Raw genomic sequence first — 18,884 nt, 5'->3', positions numbered from 1 at the left:
ATATTTTCAAGGATAAGGAAGCCTAACAAGGTAACCAAGAGATGAGAAACAAATTGGATGATAGGTAATTGTTTTTAGTGTATTTTACAGCTGATTTAAAACATGGGTCAAAACCGACCCGTTAACATAAGAGATGGTAACAGAAAGCTAACACAAGAGGAAGGTTAAAAAGCTTTAAAAATGGTCAAAATTCAAAAGGAAAAACTCGGTAAACTTCAGTCCCAAACAAAAATATCAAACACGTATTTTTGATTTGATTTTAAACCTGTGAAGGGTTTTTGATCATATTTTACTGAAAAAAAACAACAAAAAAACAAATGTGTATTTTTATTATTTCAACCCTTTGAAAGCTTTTTGATCTAATGTTACAGGTTTAAATGTGTAAAATAACTCCTGTAATGCAAATGTATACTAATTAAAAACTGCAACATAGTTTAAAAAGCCTTAAAAATGGTCAAAATTCAAAGAAAAAACTCCAAACTTCAGTCCCAAACAAAAATATCAAACACTCGTATTTTTTATTTGATTTGATTTTAAACCTGTGAAGGCATTTTGATCATATTTTATGGGGGATATATTATATATATATATATATATATGTATCTTTTATTATTTTAACCCTTTGAAAGCTTTTTGAAATTAAAAACGGCAACATAGTTTGTTTAAAAACCTTTTAAAATGGTCAAAATTCAAAGAAAAAATTCTGTAAACTTCAGTCCCAAACAAAAATATCAAACAAGTATTTTTGATTTGATTTCAAACCTGTGAAGGCTTTTTGATCATATTTTACAGAAAGAAAAAAAAAAGTATTTTTTGTTATTTTGACCCTTTGAAGGCTTTTTGATCAAATGTCACAGGTTTAAATGTGTAAAATAACTCCTGTTATGCAAATGTATACTAATTGAAAACTGTGACATAATTTAAAAAACTCTCAAAATGGTCAAAATTTAAAGAAAGAACTCCGTAAACATCAGTCCCAAGCGAAAATACCAAACATTTATTCTATTTTAACGCTATGAAAGCTTTTTTTAAAAATCATATTTTACAAGTTTAAAGTGGTAAAGTACCTCATTTTATAAACTGTGACACCATTTGTTTAAAAAAACTTCTCAAAATGGTCAACATTTAAAGAAAAAACTCAAACTTCAGTCCTCAACAAAAATTTCCAAACGTGTCTAATTTATTTTAACCTTGGAGGGCTTCTTTTTCCACATGTTTGAATTAGTTAAATAACTCATGTTATGCTAAGTTATACTAATTGAAAACTACGGCATACTTTGTTTAAAAAGCCTTCAATTGGGTCATAATTTAGAAAAAAAAACATAACAGTCCTCAACAAAAATATTAACATTTAATTATATCCTAACCTTTTGAAAACTTGTTGATCAAATTAGTTAAATAACTAATGCTATGCAAACGTATACTAATTGAAAATGGTGACACCATTTGCTTAAAAAGCCTTCAAAAGGGTCAACATTTAAAGAAAAAAACAAATAAACTTCAGTCCCAAACAAAAATACCAAACATATATTTTTTAAATTAAATTATAAGCCTTTGAAGGCTTTTCGAACAAACATCACATGTTTGAATTAGTTAAATAACTCATGTTAAGCTACCATATACTAATTAAAAACTCCAACATAATTTGTTTAAAAAGCCTTTAAAAAGGTCATGATTTAGAGAAGTCCTCAACAAAAATACCAAACATGTAATTTTATTCTAACTCTTTGAATGTTTTTTTGATCAAATTAATAAAATACCTCATGTTATACAAATGTATACTAATTAAAATCAGTGAATTAATTTGTTTAAAAATCCTTCACAGGGGTCATCATTTAGAGAAAGAACTTAACAGTTCTCAACAAAAATACCAAATATGCATTTTTTGTTATTCTAACCCTCTGAAGGCTTTTTGATCAAACATCACATGTTTGAATCACTTAAATAACTCATGTTAAGCTAATTTATACTAATTGAAAACTCCAACACAATTTGTTTAAAAAGCCTTCAAAAGGGTCATGATTTAGACAAAAAAAATTAACAGTCCTCAACAAAAATACCAAACATGGAATTTTAATCTAACTCTTTGAAGGCTTTATGATCAAATTAGTAAAATAGCTCGTTATGCAAATGTTTCCTAATTGATATTTGTGAAATAATTTGTTTAGAAATCATTCAAAGGGGTCATAATTTAGAGAAAAAAAAACTTATTCAAACAGTCCTCAACAAAAATACCAAATATGCATTTTTTATTATTTCAAACCATTGAAGGCTTTTTAATCAAACATCACATGTTTGAATTGGTTAAATAACTCATGTTAAGCAAATGTATACTAATTGAAAACTCCGACATAATTTGTTTAAAAAGCCTTTAAAGGGGTCATGATTTAGAGAAGTCCTCAATAAAAATACCAAACATGTAATTTTATTCTAATTCTTTGAAAGCTTTTTGATCAAATTGGTAAAATACCTTGTTATGCAAATGTGTACTAATTGAAATCTGTGAAATAATGTATTTAAACATCCTTCAAAGGGGTCATAATTTAGAGAAAAAACTTTAACAGTTCCCAACAAAAATACCAAATATGCATTTTTTGTTATTCTAACCCTTTTAAGGTTTTTTCATCAAACATCAAATGTTTGAATTAGTTAAATAACTCATGTTAAGCTAATTTATACTAATTGAAAACTCCGACACAATTTGTTTAAAAAGCCTTCAAAAGGGTCATGATTTAGACAAAAAAATTAACAGTCCTCAACAAAAATACCAAACATGGCATTTTAATCTAACTCTTTGAAGGCTTTATGATCAAATTAGTAAAATAGCTCGTTATGCAAATGTTTACTAATTGATATTTGTGAAATAATTTGTTTAGAAATCATTCAAATGGGTCATAATTTAGAGAAAAAAAACTTATTCAAACAGTCCTCAACAAAAATACCAAATATGTATTTTTTATTATTTTAAACCATTGAAGGCTTTTTGATCAAACATCACATGTTTGAATTGGTTAAATAACTCATGTTAAGCTAATGTATACTAATTGAAAACTCTGACATAATTTGTTTAAAAAACATTTAAAGGGGTCATGATTTAGAGAAGTCCTCAACAAAAATACCAAACATATATTTTTTATTAAATTTTAAGCCTTTGAAGGCTTTTCGAACAAACGTCACATGTTTGAATTAGTTAAATAACTCATGTTAAGCTACCATATACTAATTAAAAACTCCAACATAATTGGTTTAAAAAGCCTTTAAAGGAGTCATGATTTAGAGAAGTCCTCAACAAAAATACTAAACATGTAATTTTATTCTAACTCTTTGAATGTTTTTTTGATCAAATTAGTAAAATACCTCATGTTATGCAAATGTATACTAATTAAAATCAGTGAATTAATTTGTTTGAAAATTCTTCAAAGGGGTCATAATTTAGAGAAAGAACTTAACAGTTCTCAACAAAAATACCAAATATGCATTTTTTGTTATTCTAACCCTCTGAAGGCTTTTTGATCAAACATCACATGTTTGAATTAGTTAAATAACTCATGTTAAGCTAATTTATCCTAATTGAAAACTCGACACAATTTGTTTAAAAAGCCTTCAAAAGGGTCATGATTTAGACAAAAAAAATTAACAGTCTTCAACAAAAATACCAAACATGTAATTTTAATCTAACTCTTTGAAGGCTTTATGATCAAATTAGTAAAATAGCTCGTTATGCAAAATTTTACTAATTGATATTTGTGAAATAATTTGTTTAGAAATCATTCAAAGGGGTCATAATTTAGAGAAAAAAACTTATTCAAACAGTCCTCAACAAAAATACCAAATATGTATTTTTTATTATCTTAAACCATTGAAGGCTTTTTGATCAAACATCACGTTTGAATTGGTTAAATAACTCATGTTAAGCTAATTTATACTAATTGAAAACTCCGACATAATTTGTTTAAAAAGCCTTTAAAGGGGTCATGATTTAGAGAAGTCCTCAACAAAAATACCAAACATGTAATTTTATTCTAACTCTTTGAAGGCTTTTTGATCAAATTGGTAAAATACCTTGTTATGCAAATGTGTACTAATTGAAATCTGGGAAATGATGTATTTAAAAATCCTTCGAAGGGGTCATAATTTAGAGAAAAAAACTCAACAGTTCTCAACAAAAATACCAAATATGCATTTTTTTGTTATTCTAACCCTTTTAAGGCTTTTTGATCAAACATCACATGTTTGAATTAGTTAAATAACTCATGTTAAGCTAATTTTTACTAATTGAAAACTCCGACATAATTTGTTTAAAAAGCCTTTAAAGGGGTCATGATTTAGAGAAGTCCTCAACAAAAATACCAAACATGTAATTTTATTCTAACTATTTGAAGGTTTTTTGATCAAATTAGTAAAATAACTCATGTTATGCAAATGTATACTAATTGACATCTGTGAAATAATTTGTTTAAAAATCCTTCAAAGTCGTCATAATTTAGAGAAAAAAACTTAACAGTCCTCAACAAAAATACCAAATACGTATTTTTTGTTATTCTAACCCTTTAAGCTAATTTATATTAATTGAAAACTCCGACATCATTTGTTTAAAAAGCCTTTAAAGGGGTCATGATTTAGACAAAATAAATTAACGGTCCTCAACAAAAATACCAAACAACTAATCTAACTCTTTGGAGGCTTTTTGATAAAATTTGTAAAATACCTCATTATGCAAATGTATACTAATTGTAATCTGATTTCTTTAAAAAATCCTTCAAAGGGGTCATAATTTAGAGAAGAAAAAAATCATTAACAACAGTCTTCAACAAAAATACCAAACATGTATTTTTTGTTATTCTAACCCTTTGAAGACTTTTTGATCAAATTAGTAAAATACCTCATGTTATGCAAATGTTTATTAATTAAAACTTGCAACATAGTTTGTTTAAAAAGCGCTCTAAGGGGTCAACATTTAAAAAAAAAAACTCCATATAACAATAATACTAAACATGTATTTTTAAAAAATGTATTTAACCCTTTGAAGGGTTAAAAGGGTTCAATTAAAACCACTGGTATCCATGTTTTTTTTTTTTTTACAGAACTGTATGCAGTATTTGTAACACTGTACCAAATCCTTAAAAAGGAGAAAAGGTCCCACCACATACAGCACACGCATTTCGACACACACTCCCTATGCTCAATGGTGTGTGTCGCCGGTTTGAGCCCGTGTACTGTGCGGCCCCGCCAGTCATTGCCCCTTGAATGGGGAGCAAAGTGTTTCGCTGCTGTGGCGGCACACAATGCCCCAAACACAATAGCATTTCCTGTCTCTGCCATTTCACCTGCATCGCTCGCTGATTCAGCAAAAATCCTTCACACGCTGTCGCACGCATGCAGCCAGCAGACTGCCACTGAGGTTTGGCACCAAACACACATGTTGGCATTGCAGGAAAAACACGGAAATATGTAAGAAACACTCCACACACAAATGTATGGAAGGGATTCATATGATCTCGCGTGAGAGGAAGGGGTGGGGGTTGATCATTTTGCAATGCAGTCCTCTGGAAATAATGGAAAGCGCCAGTCTACATAGTAGGGTTGTACGGTATACCGTAACTAGTATAGTATCGCTGTACTAATGACTCAAAAACGGTACGATACTCTGTTTGAAAAGTATCGGTTCCCCATTTTTTATTTTTTTTACAGGCATGACAGCATGGTGGTTTTACGGGCAGAAGAGCATGTTCGGCAGTGCACAATCACAGAGTACTTACAAGCAGACACAAATACCCATAATCCCATGCAGCGCTACTCTTTCGGGCTACACCCTGCAACCACCAAACCCCGCCCACCTCAACCGACGCACGGATAAAGTCAACGAAATCTGCAATATTGGAAAATAGACGACCACTGAATATGCCCGAGTGCGAGCTATTTAGGCACGGCGGCAGTCTCTTCCCGCAGACGAGCGAGGTAAACCCCCTGGATATGATTTATGACACTTCTTTTTCTGTTTCATTTTGTCCACCAAACTTATAAGATTGTGCATGAATGCACGAAGGTGAGTTTTGTTGATGTTATTGACTTATGTGGAGTGTGCTAATCAGACATATTTGGTTACGGCATAACTGCAAGCTAATCAATGCTAACATGCTATTTAGGCTAGCTGTATGTACATATTGCATCATTATGCCTCATTTGTAGCTATATTTGCATCCAGCCTTTCCCTCCACTCACATTTAATGCCAAACAAACACATACCAATCGTTGGTTAGAAGGCGATCGCCAAATTCGTCCTCGCTTCCTCCCATGCCGCTGTCTGTCGTGATAGGGCTCAATAGCTTCAGTTTCTTCTTCAATTTCGTTTTCGCTACCTGCCTCCACACTCCAACCATCCGTTTCAATACATGCGTAATCTGTTGAATCGCTTACGGCGCTGAAATCCGAGTCTGAATCCGAGCTAATATCGCTATACCTTTCTGTGCTATCCGCCATGTTTGTTTCTGTGTGATCACGCTGTGACGTCACAGGATAATGGACGGTTGGATATAACGACGGTTAAAATCAGGCACTTTGAAGCCGTTTTTCGGGATATTGCGTGATGGGTATAATTTTGAGAAAAACTTTGAAAAATAAAATAAGCCGCTGGGAAATGATTTTTATTGGTTTTAATTTGTGATAATGTTCCCCTTTAAATGTTTCCGTAATTTGTCATCAATGTTATTGTGTCTCCATGTTATGTTTTTTAGATTGTCTCTAAAGTTTGACATTATAGTACCACTTGAGTCTTATGAATATGCTAGGCATTTTAATTTTACTTTGTATATCATTTTAGGCATATGTGAACACAAACGGTAGTTTTTTTTTGTGTGCTATGAGACATGTCAGCATAGACTTGTATGGTAGGAAAGGGAATTATATTGTGACACAGAGGTCGCATGACGTCCCAAGATGCAGGTAAAAGTATTTAATGATGCTCAAAACAAACAAAGATGAGTGCCGCTGGGAAGGCACCGAAGCATAGGGAGGGCTAAGCAAAAATGAAACAAACTGACAGGTGAAAAACAACAAAACAGAATGGTGGCGTAAAGCAAAACTCACGGCAGGAGGAAAGAGCGTCCACATGAAGAATATCCTTTCCAAACAAAGTCCCAACCCAGAATGGTAGCTCACCCTCAACTTTAATAGTCTTAATCACCAACAGAAAACAGGTGAGGGCAAAAATGCTTAAAGGCATGTGTAAAGTAGTTGTGAAAAAACATCCACACAACAGGAAGTGACACGAAAATAAAAGCACAGGAGAGGAACAAGCACTAAACACAGAAGAACACCAACAAAACCCGACATAAAGGCATGGACTGGTGTAACCAGCCGTGACATATATGGCCCTATTAGTCACAGTTTACCCGACACATGAAACGTGACAAATTATGGGGTGTACTGTCCTCTTTAGTCACCAGGTGGCAGCAGATTATTGAATATCTTAAAATGTGTTTTGTGGAAATTCCAATTTCAACCACAGCATCAATTGCTATATAAAGTGGCGCTTTCCATTATTTTCAGCCTACCCCCACCTTAATCTAACGCCCCATCCTTGTTTGTGAATGACTGAGCATTTCATGGAAGCTGCTTTTATACCCAATCATTGCACCCACATGTTCCCAATTAGCCTGTTCACCTGTGGGATGTTCCAAATAAGTGTTTGATGAGCATTCCTCAACTTCCTCTGTCTTTTTTTGCCAATTGTGTCAGCTTTTTTGAAACATGTTGCAGGCATCAAATTCCAACTGAGCTAATATTTGCAAAAAATAAAGTTTTTCAATTCAAACTTTAAGTATATTGTCTTTGCAGTCTATTCAATTGCATATAGGTTGAAAATGATTTGCAAATCATTTTAATCTGTTTTTATTTACCATTTACACAACGTGCCAACTTCACTTATTTTGGGTTTTGAAAAATGTTTTATTGTTTTTTTAATCAACTGTCAAAAAGGTGATAAATAATGAATAGCGAGGTAGGACCAGGAGCCTTAAACTTAGTTGCTGGATGGATAACAAGACAGCAACCAAATCCAATTTTCCACAACTGAAAGTTGTGGTCTTGCAAAATACACTATATTGCCAAAAGTATTTGGCCACCGATCCAAATTATGAGAATCAGGTCTCCTAATCACTTGGCCCGGTGTATAAATTCAAGCACTTAGACATGGAGACTGTTTCTACAAACATTTGTGAAAGAATGGGGCCGCTCTCAGTGATTTCCAGCGTGGAAATGTCATAGGATGCCACCTGTGCAACAAATCCAGTCGTGAAATTTCATCGCTCCTAAGTATTCCAAAGTCAACTTTATTATAAGAAAAGTGAAGAGTTTGTGAACAACAGCAACTCAGCCACCAAGTGGTAGACCACGTAAACTGACAGAGAGGGGTCAGCAGATGCTGAAGCGCGTAGTGGAAAGATGTTCTGCACAGTCAGTCGCTACAGAGCTCCAAACTTCTTGTGTCCTTCCAATTAGCCCACGTACAGTACGCAGAGAGCTTCATGGAATGGGTTCCCATGGCTGATCAGCTGCATCTAATCCATACTTTACCAAGTCCATTGCCACTGGACTCTAGAGCAGTGGCGACGCCTTCTCTGGAGTGATTAATCACGCTTTTCCATCTGGCAATCTGATGGACGAGTCTGGGTTTGGAGGTTGCCAAGAGAACGCTACTTTTCAGACTGCATTGTGCAGAGTGTGAAATTTGGTAGAGGAGTAATTATGGTGTGGAGTTGTTTTTCAGGAGTTGGACTTGGCCCCCTTAGTTCCAGTGAAAGTCACTTTGAATGCTCCAGGGTACCAAAACATTTTGGACAATTCCATGCTCCCAACCTTGTGGGAACAGTTTGGAGCGGGCCCCTTCCTCTTACAACATGACTGTGCACCAGTGCACAAAGCAATGTCCATAAATGACAGAGTCTGGTTTGGACGAACTTGACTGGCCTGCACAGAGTCCTGACCTGAACCCGATTAAACACCTTTGGAATGAATTAGAACGGAGACTAAGAGCCAGGCCTTCTCCGCCAACATCAGTGTGTGACCTCACCAATGCGCTTTTGGAAGAATGGTGGAAAATTACTATAACCACACTCCGTAACCTTGTGGACAGCCTTCCTAGAAGACTTGAAGCTGTAATAGCTGCAAAAGGTGGACTCACATCATATTGAACCCTATGGGTTAGAATGGGATGGCACTTCAAGTTCATATGTGAGTCAAGGCAGGTGGCCAAATACTTTTGGCAATATAGTGTCTCTTCGGCAGTAAACAAACCCAAGCCCAAAACAGGAACAAATATAACAAGAAATGAAATGTAAAGTCATGTTATTCGAACTGGCATGTGGGATAAACAATATAAGCAAAGACTGGAGGTTACTTAAGCCTTTACATATGCAGGGACACACACACACACACACATGTGCACGCTTGGACACGGGATTGCACTTGCACAAATACATGAACAGACACATGCATAAACACACACAACTATAATAAGTCCCAGACTTTGGCAAAGCGAGCTGCGGCTGGAGACACGGGCTATTCATATCCTGCAGAATGAGAGGTTAGAGCTCGAGCCGATGACTGTAACACAGGAAGGGCATCATCTGCTCGTGCGATCGCACGCCGTTTGCGTGGCAAAGGGGTCCGGGACGCGGGACTATTAGCGGCACATTAACGTCGGTTTTTGTTCGGCGCGGTTAACCGCGGTGAAGCATTCGCACACTCGTCCCAGTGACGGGGGTAAAACACGGCTCCTGGCATCCAGCCTCAGCATCCATCCTCTTGTCATCATCAATTGGTGGGATAACACTGGAGGGAAACCATTTGTCCCACTAAATGGCGGCCTTGTCAAGTTCTCTGGGCTGTCTGTGAAGCGCGCAAACTGGCCGGTCCAGCTGAGGGATATATTTTACTCTGTTTATAATCACAGAGGAGCTGGAAAGAAGGCAAACTGGCAATTTTAGGTGCCTGTTTCTGTTAAGACTTTTTCACGTTGGAAATGGACTTGAGTGCAACGAATCAGGTTGAAGCAGGGGTGTCAAACGTATGGCCCGTGGGTCGGATCAGGCCCAAGAACAGGTTTTATCCGGCCCGCGGGATGAGTTTGCTCAGTATATGTAAGGAGGCGTGGCCGGCGGACCTGCAGCGGGGCGGGGGGGACCGGGGCCAGCTCCGAGACAGCTGTGAGGAGGCGTGGCCGGCGGACCTGCAGCGAGGCAGGGCTCGCCGGGTGCGGCTTTGAGAGGGGCGTCAGGTGCGTAATGGCCCACCTGGGCGCAGTTATGCAATCAGCTGTCACTGTGTAAAAGGGCAGCAGCAGAGAGGGAGCTGGAGAGCCGTGGGTGCATGCGGAGCGAAGGTGACAGAGAGCGAGACACAGACGACGACGCGGGAGGCTGAAAAGCAACCGGGAGAGCGAGCAGTTGGAAGAGGCGGAAAGAGCTGAAAAGCGACCTTCCCTGCACTGAGGTTTATTGAAAAATAAACAAAGTGACAAAACTGCCGCAGTCATGTCTTTCCTTGGTGGTCCATGGAACCCGGAGGGAAGAGGGCCGAAATTTTTGAATGAAAGAAAGTCCTGGTGTAAATGTGTCCAAGAGGGTTGCACGGTGTACCGGTATTAGTTCAAGTTAAAGTACCAATGATTGTCACACACACACTAGGTGTGGCGAAATTATTCCCTGCATTTGACCCATCACCCTTGATCACCCCCTGGGAGGCGAGGAGAGCAGTGAGCAGCAGCAGTGGCCGCGCCCGCGAATCATTTTTGGTGATTTAACCCCCAATTCAATCAATCAATCAATCAATCAATCAATCAATCAATCAATGTTTATCCATATAGCCCTAAATAACAAGTGTCTCAAAGGGCTGCACAAGCCACAACAACATCCTCGGTTCAGATCCCACATAAGAGCAAGGAGAAACTCACAACCCAGTGGGATGTCAATGTGAATGACTATGAGAAACCTTGGAAAGGACCGCAGATGTGGGTGACCCCCTGTAGGAGAGACGAAATGTAATGGACGTCGAGTGGGTCTTTCAACCCACTCGCACCCTTGATGCTGAGTGCCAAGGAGGGAGGTAATGGCTCCCATTTTTATAGTCTTTGGTTTGACTCGGCCGCAGTTTGAACTCACAACCTACCGATCTCAGGGGGGACACTCTAACCACTGGGCCACTGAGTCAGTATATCATCATCATTTCCAAACATGTTTATTGTCTAAATAAAAAGACTTAACTTTACAGCAAACTACCCGTCTAATTTATTAAAATGACAATACATTTTACGTTCTCACAACCTACCGATGTCAGGGCAGACAGTCTAACCACTAGACCAATGAGTAGGTTAGTAAATAATTAAGCAGTATAGTACCGCGGAACTAGGTAATCATTTTCGGTACGATACCGTCTCTGAAACGTACAGGTCCCTCTCCCCCTCCCCTGCGTCGAAGTCACGTTGTGACATTGCTGGTTTTACGAGCAGAGGAGCATGTTCGGCAGTGCACAATCACAGAGTACTTACAAGCAGACACAGTGTGTAGACAGAAAAGGGAGAATGGACGCATTTTGACTTAAAAAGTAAAGATAATGGTGAAGTTATAACACTGAAACGCCCTCAGGAAGAGGTGCTTTAAGACATGGCTAGCTAGCTAGCGGCTAACGTCCATCTGCCGTCAGCAGTGTTTTAGCTACTTCTAAATCACTAATCCTCGTCTCCATGGCGACAAATAAAGTACGTGTCTTACAAGTATCATCCGTGCAGGACGATGAATAGCTAAACATGCATCACTACACACCGTAACGCACCGGCATCAAAATGTATGGTAGATCTACACCTGACATCCACTGTAATGATATCAAATACAGTCGATACTAGATTAGATTAGATAGTACTTTATTTATTCCGTCAGGAGAGTTCCTTCAGGAAAATTACTACTATGATTACGTCAATAATTTTTGGCATCACAACATCATCTTTCATTTTTTTTTTTAAAGCATATCATGTTTATAAACTCAGGAAACATTTCCCTGAACACATGAGGACTTTGAATATGACCAATGTATGATCCTGTAACTACTTGGTATCGGATTGTTACCCAAATTTGTGGTATCATCCAAACAACAAAAGAATAAGTGATTATTCAGTTTTAACAGAAGTGTGGATGGAACATGTTGAAACAGGAAGTGATCAGATATTAACAGTAAATGAACAAGTAGATTAATAATTGATTTTATACCAATTGTCCTTATTAATGTTGACAAAATAATAGGTCGATAAATGACACAATATGTTACTGCATACGTCAGCAGATAAATTAGGAGCCTTTGTTTGTTTACTTACTACTAAAAGACAAGTTGTCTAGTATGTTCACTATTTTATTTAAGGACTTAACTGCAATAACAGACATATGTTTAATGTACCCAATAAGGCAATTTGTTGTGGTCCCCTTTATTTAGAAAATTACTGAAAAGTACTGAAATAATTTTAGTACCGGTACCATTACCAAAAATATTGGAGTGGGGGAGGGGTGTGGCCTGCGGACCTGCAGCAAAGTGGGGTGTGCCACGACCAGCTTTGAGATCAGCGGCAGGTGCGCAGATGACCCACCTGGGAGCGTTAATCTAATCACCTGTCGCTCGGTTAAAGGGAGCAGCCGGGAAGGAGGGGAGCGAGAGCGATAGCGAGAACGGACAAGAACGGATGGCTGAAAAACACCAAAAGGGACATTTATTGAAAAATAAATCATTGTTCATAATCATGAATGAAGCTGTCATGTCTGTACTGGGTGGTTCAAAGAACCCGGAAGAGCAACTCTTCCACAAATGGTATTGTTACAACACTAGTGTCCACTATGTGTCATAATAGCAATTATTTTTATCTTTGTAGATGATGCTACATATGTACAAAATAAACCACATGATGTTAGAGCACCAGTCGAAGAAAATGAGAAAACTACATAAATAACATCCTGTAATTTGATTTTGATATAATTTTTTTTATCTTGCAAGAATGAAAAAAAAACACCAATGCGTCGACTGATGAACATTATCACATTAATTCAATCAGAAAGTATAAATAACAACAAATAAAGGTAGAATACTATAAACCGCAACAAGTAAATGTAAAAAAACAACAACCCAACAACATTATGATTTGTACATTTTCCGAATGTGCTTGTTCTGTTTTTAAACTAAGAAAAACATCTAAAGTTGTCTTTATTTTTTAAGTTATCGTGCCGGGATTTTACCAGTCTGGCTCACTTGGGAGTAGATTTTCCTCTATGTGGCCCCTTGATCTAAGATGAGTTTGACACCCCTGGGTTAAAGGATGCAGGAGAGGAAATCAAAGATGGGTTCATTTTGTACTGTATATAAAACGTTCATCTGAGCAAAACTCCTAGCAACACTCAGAAGGAGCCATTGTTTATTTGGGGCTTATAGTTATAGTTTGCTCCCTGCAGCAATGCCCTCTTTTACCCCTTCCCTCTCTCTGTCAGCTGTTATGAGAAAAATCTATAAATTATTTAGACATGTGGTTTTCTCTATCTATCTATCTTTCATATGTATACATGTTTCTACACACACACACACACATATATTATATATATATATATACAGTATATGCACACATATATATATAATATATATATGTATATATATAGTATATATATACACATGTATATATATGTATATATAATATATACATGCACATATACATATATACACACACACATATATAGATATATACATATATGTATGTTTCTATACACATATATCATCAGTGTTTGAGCTTTATATATACATGTGTATATATATACACATATAATATGTATATATAATATATATATATACACATATACATATATATACACACACACATGTATATATATATATGTGTATATATATATATATATATATATATATATATATATATATATATATATATATATATTTCTATACACATATTTCATCAGTGTTTGAGCTTTAAAACCTATATGTATATATATATATATATATATTACGGTTGTACGGTATACCGGTACCAGTATGGTATCGCGGTACTAATGAAATAAAAATCGGTACTATACTCTGTTTGAAAAGTACCGGTTCCAGGCATGACGGCGCGTCGTGACATTGCTGGCTTTAGGAGCAGAGGAGCATGTTCGGCAGCGCACACACACAGAGTACTTACAAGCAGACACAGTGTAGAGACAGAAAAGGGAAAATTGACGCATGTTGGCCAAAAAACTGACAATGAAGGTGAAGTTATAAACGCCCGGCTAGCTAGTTAGCAGCTAACATCCATTCGCAGTCGGCAATGTTTTAGCTATTTTTATATCACTAATCCTTGTCTCCATGGCGACAAATAAAGTATGTTTCTTACAAGTATCATACCTGCAGGACGAGGAATAGCTAAACATGATTCACTACACACTGTAGGAGGATACAATAGCTCACCGGCATCACCGCTAACAAAAGCTAGCGCGGCTGAATGTGAACAAATGCCATGGGTGGATCTACACCTGACATCCACTGTAATGATATCAAATACAATAGCGTATTTACTCAATACTACTTCAATTCCATCAATATTTTTTATTGTCACCCAAAAATTTTTTTACATTTATATTATGTTCATAAACTCAGTAAATACGTCCCTTGACTTTGAATAGGACCAATGTATGATCCTGTACCTACTTGCTATCAGACCGATACCTAAATTTGTGGTTTCATCCAAAACTAATGTTAAGTATCCAAACAACAGAAGAATAAGTGATTATTACATTCTAAGAGAAGTGCAGATAGAACATGTTGAAACAGAAAATAAGCAGATATTAACAGTAAAAGAAAAAGTTGATTAATAATTCATTTTTACAGCTTGTCCCTCATATTTTGACAAAACAATAGAATGATAAACGACACAATATGTTACTGCATACGTCAGCAGACTAATTAGGAGTCTTTGTTTGTTTACTTACTACTAAAAGACAAGTTGTCTATTATGTTCACTATTTTATTTAAGTACAAAATTGTTCTTCGATTGCAATTAGAAACATATGTTTCATGGACCGAAAGATTTTTTGTCAAAATAAAGCCAAAAATGATTTTTTTTTGTGATCCCCTTTATTTAGAAAAGTATCGAAAAGTATCACAACGTGGCACTGCAATATTTATTATTGAAGTCACAAAGTGCATTTTTTTTTAACATGCCTCAAAACGGCACACCTGAGAGAGCATTAGGGGGTTGAGGTGGGCGTTTTAAAAAGTCATAAATTTTACTTTTTGAAACAGATACCGATAATATCCTAAATTACATTTTAAAGTAATAATCGGCTGATAATATCGGCAGCCTGATATTATCGGACATCTCTAAAAAGAAATTAACATTGCTGTATGTATACTTCTGCGATGAGGTGGCGACTTCTCCAGTTTGTACGCCGCCTTCTGCCCGATTGTAGCTGAGATAGGCACAAGCACACCCCGCGACCCCCAGAGGCGGAGCTAGAGGTGAGGCCGGGGTAGCACTGGACCCCCCTGAAATCTGATTGGACCCCCCAGGTGCCACCGCGGATGATTGACATATTCCGGCACCGCACGTCTTGTCGGAAGGAGCCAGTTGCATTTATAAATCAGTGAAGCCTATTGACTGCTAAGTCCCTCCTATACAGTAGTTGGCGCTATGTACCACAAAGTACAAGCCATGTTCATTAGGGGAGAAGAAGAAGAATAGCCACTGAAGAAGAGGAAGATTTGAACTGGAGTCGGTTATCGTTGCTGGAGACCGGAGAGCCCCAGATCAACAAAGTTACAAAGAAAAAGAAGGATAACCTTCTTGTCGTAAAGTAAGTTTTACGGTGGTGTCCTAATGAGTCATTGTTTAAAATAACTTTTGTAAATAGAATTTTTTTTTTCTACAAGCAGAGAGCCACGGCATCAAGCAAACGTTAACGTTACATCTCATGGCGTCTTGCTTCCAACAGCCGCTAACGTCTCGTTTAATTCATTTGGGTCGCTATTTATATTTACGTGTTTCTCCAATAATTCAGCACTGCTTCCTGTGAGAGAAGGTTCTCTGCTTTAAAACTGATTAAAACTCATCTCAGAACCACAATGGCTGATGACAGGTTAAGTCAGTGGTTCTCAAATGGGGGTACGCGTACCCCTGGGGGTACTTGAAGGTATGCCAGGGGGTATGTGAGATTTTTTTTAAATGTTCTAAAAATAGCAACAATTTAAAAATCCTTTATAAATATATTTATTGAATAATACTTCAACAAAATATGAATGTAAGTTCATAAACTGTGAAAAGAAATGCAACAATGCAGTATTCAGTGTTGACAGCTACATTTTTTGTGGACATGTTCCATAAATATTGATGTTAAAGATTTCTTTTTTTGTGAAGAAATGTTTAGAATTGGGTTCATGAATCGAGATGGATCTCTATTACAATCCCCAAATAGGGCACTTTAAGTTGATGATTACTTCAATGTGTAGAAATCTTTATTTATAAATGAATCACTTGTTTTATTTTTCAACAAGTTTTTAGTTATTTTTATATCTGTTTTCCAAATAGTTCAAGAAAGACCACTACAAATTAGCAATATTTTGCACTGTTATACAATTTAATAAATCCGAAACTGATGACATAGTGCTGTATTTTACTTCTTGATCTCCTTTTTTTTTAACCAAAAATGCTTTGCTCTGAATAGGGGGTACTTGAATTAAAAAAATGTTCACAGGGGGTACATCACTGAAAAAAGGTTGAGAACCACTGTGTTAAGTCACCTTGGAAGTCTCAGTATTGCGTCAAGGAGGGCACGTGCCCTCAACATGGATGACTTTGTGAAACATTTTGCGGCTTCTCACCATAACCGAAGGATTATGCTTTTCCAAACCTTTTCTGAGAGAGAGAGAGAGAGAGAGAGAGAGAGAGAGAGCTATGAATGTGTTGGTGCATTTTCCCCATCTTTGTAAAAAATATTTATTATTAATTATTAGTTCTTGAAAAATTGTTGCCAAGTTGTGTTTTACATTTTCTGCATTGTTAATAAACTGCAAATTGTTACGTCTGTTTGGCATCGTGGTGCCAGGTTTGATTCCCTAGTGGATGCGTCAACAAGTGAACACAGCAAAGGTAAGATATGAACAATTTATTTAACGAAAAGGATCTATGGTGCTAATAAAAAGGCAAACCAAAGACGCTAGCATAAAAGCTAGGATATATACCAATGAGAACTAAAACTGGCACGTAGGCACATAAAAGAGTAAAACAAAACATACAGCATGAGAGCTGGAATGAACAATTGGCTTAGCGTGAAAAGCTAGCGAGAATGTACATACGTGACAGAGTGCAGGCGTAACTCGTTGCGTGAAAGCAAATTAGAGTCCCAGGCAGAAGAATGAAAAGAGGAAGGTTTATAAAGGGAAGGTTATTAACAGAGAACAGGTGTGCAGGAACCGGGAGTAACAGCTGAAACTAATAAGTAACACTGGTGATGGACTAAACGGGAAATAAACGGATCAAACGGAGAATGAGAACAAAGATGGTAAAATAAACAATTATATGTGAAGATCCGAGTCACGGATCGCAACACAAATTATATATACATAAATGTCATCTCCTGTGTGCTTAGTATGTACATTTCAACATTTGACACTCCGATTGCAATTGATAAGTCAAGAAAAAAAATAATTGTTATAGTCTGTGGACCCCCTGAAATAGCCTTGGCCACCCCCAGAATAAAAGTCTAGCTCTGCCACTGGCGACCCCAAAGGGAATAAGCGGTAGAAAATGGATGGAAGGATGTATGTATACTTTTGACCCAGCAGATTTGCTCACATTTTCAGTAGACCAATAATAAATTCATAAAAGAAGCAAACTTCATGAATGTTTTTGTGACCAACAAATATGTGCCCCAATCACTCCATCACAAAGAAAATGAGAGTTGTGGAAATTATTGGAAACTCAAGACATCAATGACATTATGTTCTTTACAAGTGTATGTAAACTTTTGATTCGCGACTGTACGTGCAGTGTGTCGGAACGTAAAAAGAAGTTGATTCTCACCAGGCACTTTTCAAGCGTAAAACATACAGTACATGGAGAATGAGGAGCCACTTGAGGAGCCTTTGGCTACGTGTGTTTTCCTAACTGATTGCGTTTACAGCTCTACCGTGGGGGCTTGCAACTCTCACTAAGGGGCAGTGTCTCTGTAAAAGGAGCAACCACAACTGTGAGGCTCTCTTGCGCAATGACGACCGCAACATCCACATCGTTGTTGGCACTGGGACTAAATCATTCAGGAACATCAGTTTAATTCTAATGGGTATTTTTCTTATAAACCATGGGAAAAGATGTGTGTTAAGTTGGACTGTGCAACGCTATTGGGCCGTTTGGGACATAGGACACCATAGAGTTTGCAAACAAATCATGGCAATCAACCACACAACGAACTGAAAAACAACACTCTGTAATTATTTTTTAGAGTGCATTGAGATCATAAGTACCGTATTTCACGGACTATAAATCCTTTCATTTACTCAAGAATCGACGGTGTGCCTTTTGTACGTATTAATTCTGGTTGTGGTACGTTGTGTAATGATAAGTGTGACCAGTAGATGGCAATCACACATAACAGATGTGTGTGGACTGCAGGTTGACACCTGTTCAATAAATGACGCTAGCAAGTAGGGCTGGGCGATACGGCCTTTTTTTTAAATCTCGATATTTTCAGGCCATGTCGCGATACACGATATGTATCTCCATATTTTGCCTTAGCCTTGAATGAACACTTGATACATATAATCACAGCAGTATGATGATTCTATGTGTCTACTTTAAAACATTCTTGTTCATAATG

General features: G+C 36.9%; 1 protein-coding gene across 9 annotated transcripts in view; it reads right to left on the bottom strand.

The window, feature by feature from the left end:
• Nucleotides 1–18,884, bottom strand: part of nfixb (nuclear factor I/Xb) — a 535,801-nt gene that overhangs the window by 411,356 nt on the left and 105,561 nt on the right. For 2 of the 9 annotated variants that reach the window (XM_061885587.1, XM_061885590.1), the window contains exon 1: nucleotides 7,087–7,169. The exons of the other annotated variants lie outside the window; for them this stretch is intronic. In XM_061885587.1, the coding sequence (XP_061741571.1) occupies nucleotides 7,087–7,110 (24 nt within the window). In that variant the 5' untranslated portion in view covers nucleotides 7,111–7,169. Of the gene's footprint in view, nucleotides 1–7,086; nucleotides 7,170–18,884 lie in introns of those variants that run through there. 9 annotated transcript variants of the gene reach the window in all.

The sequence above is a fragment of the Nerophis ophidion genome, linkage group LG23, assembly GCF_033978795.1.
Source record: "Nerophis ophidion isolate RoL-2023_Sa linkage group LG23, RoL_Noph_v1.0, whole genome shotgun sequence".
Lineage (NCBI taxonomy): Eukaryota > Metazoa > Chordata > Actinopteri > Syngnathiformes > Syngnathidae > Nerophis > Nerophis ophidion.
The sequence above is the reverse complement of the archived record's forward strand: the minus strand, read 5'-3'. Positions and strand labels throughout refer to the sequence as shown.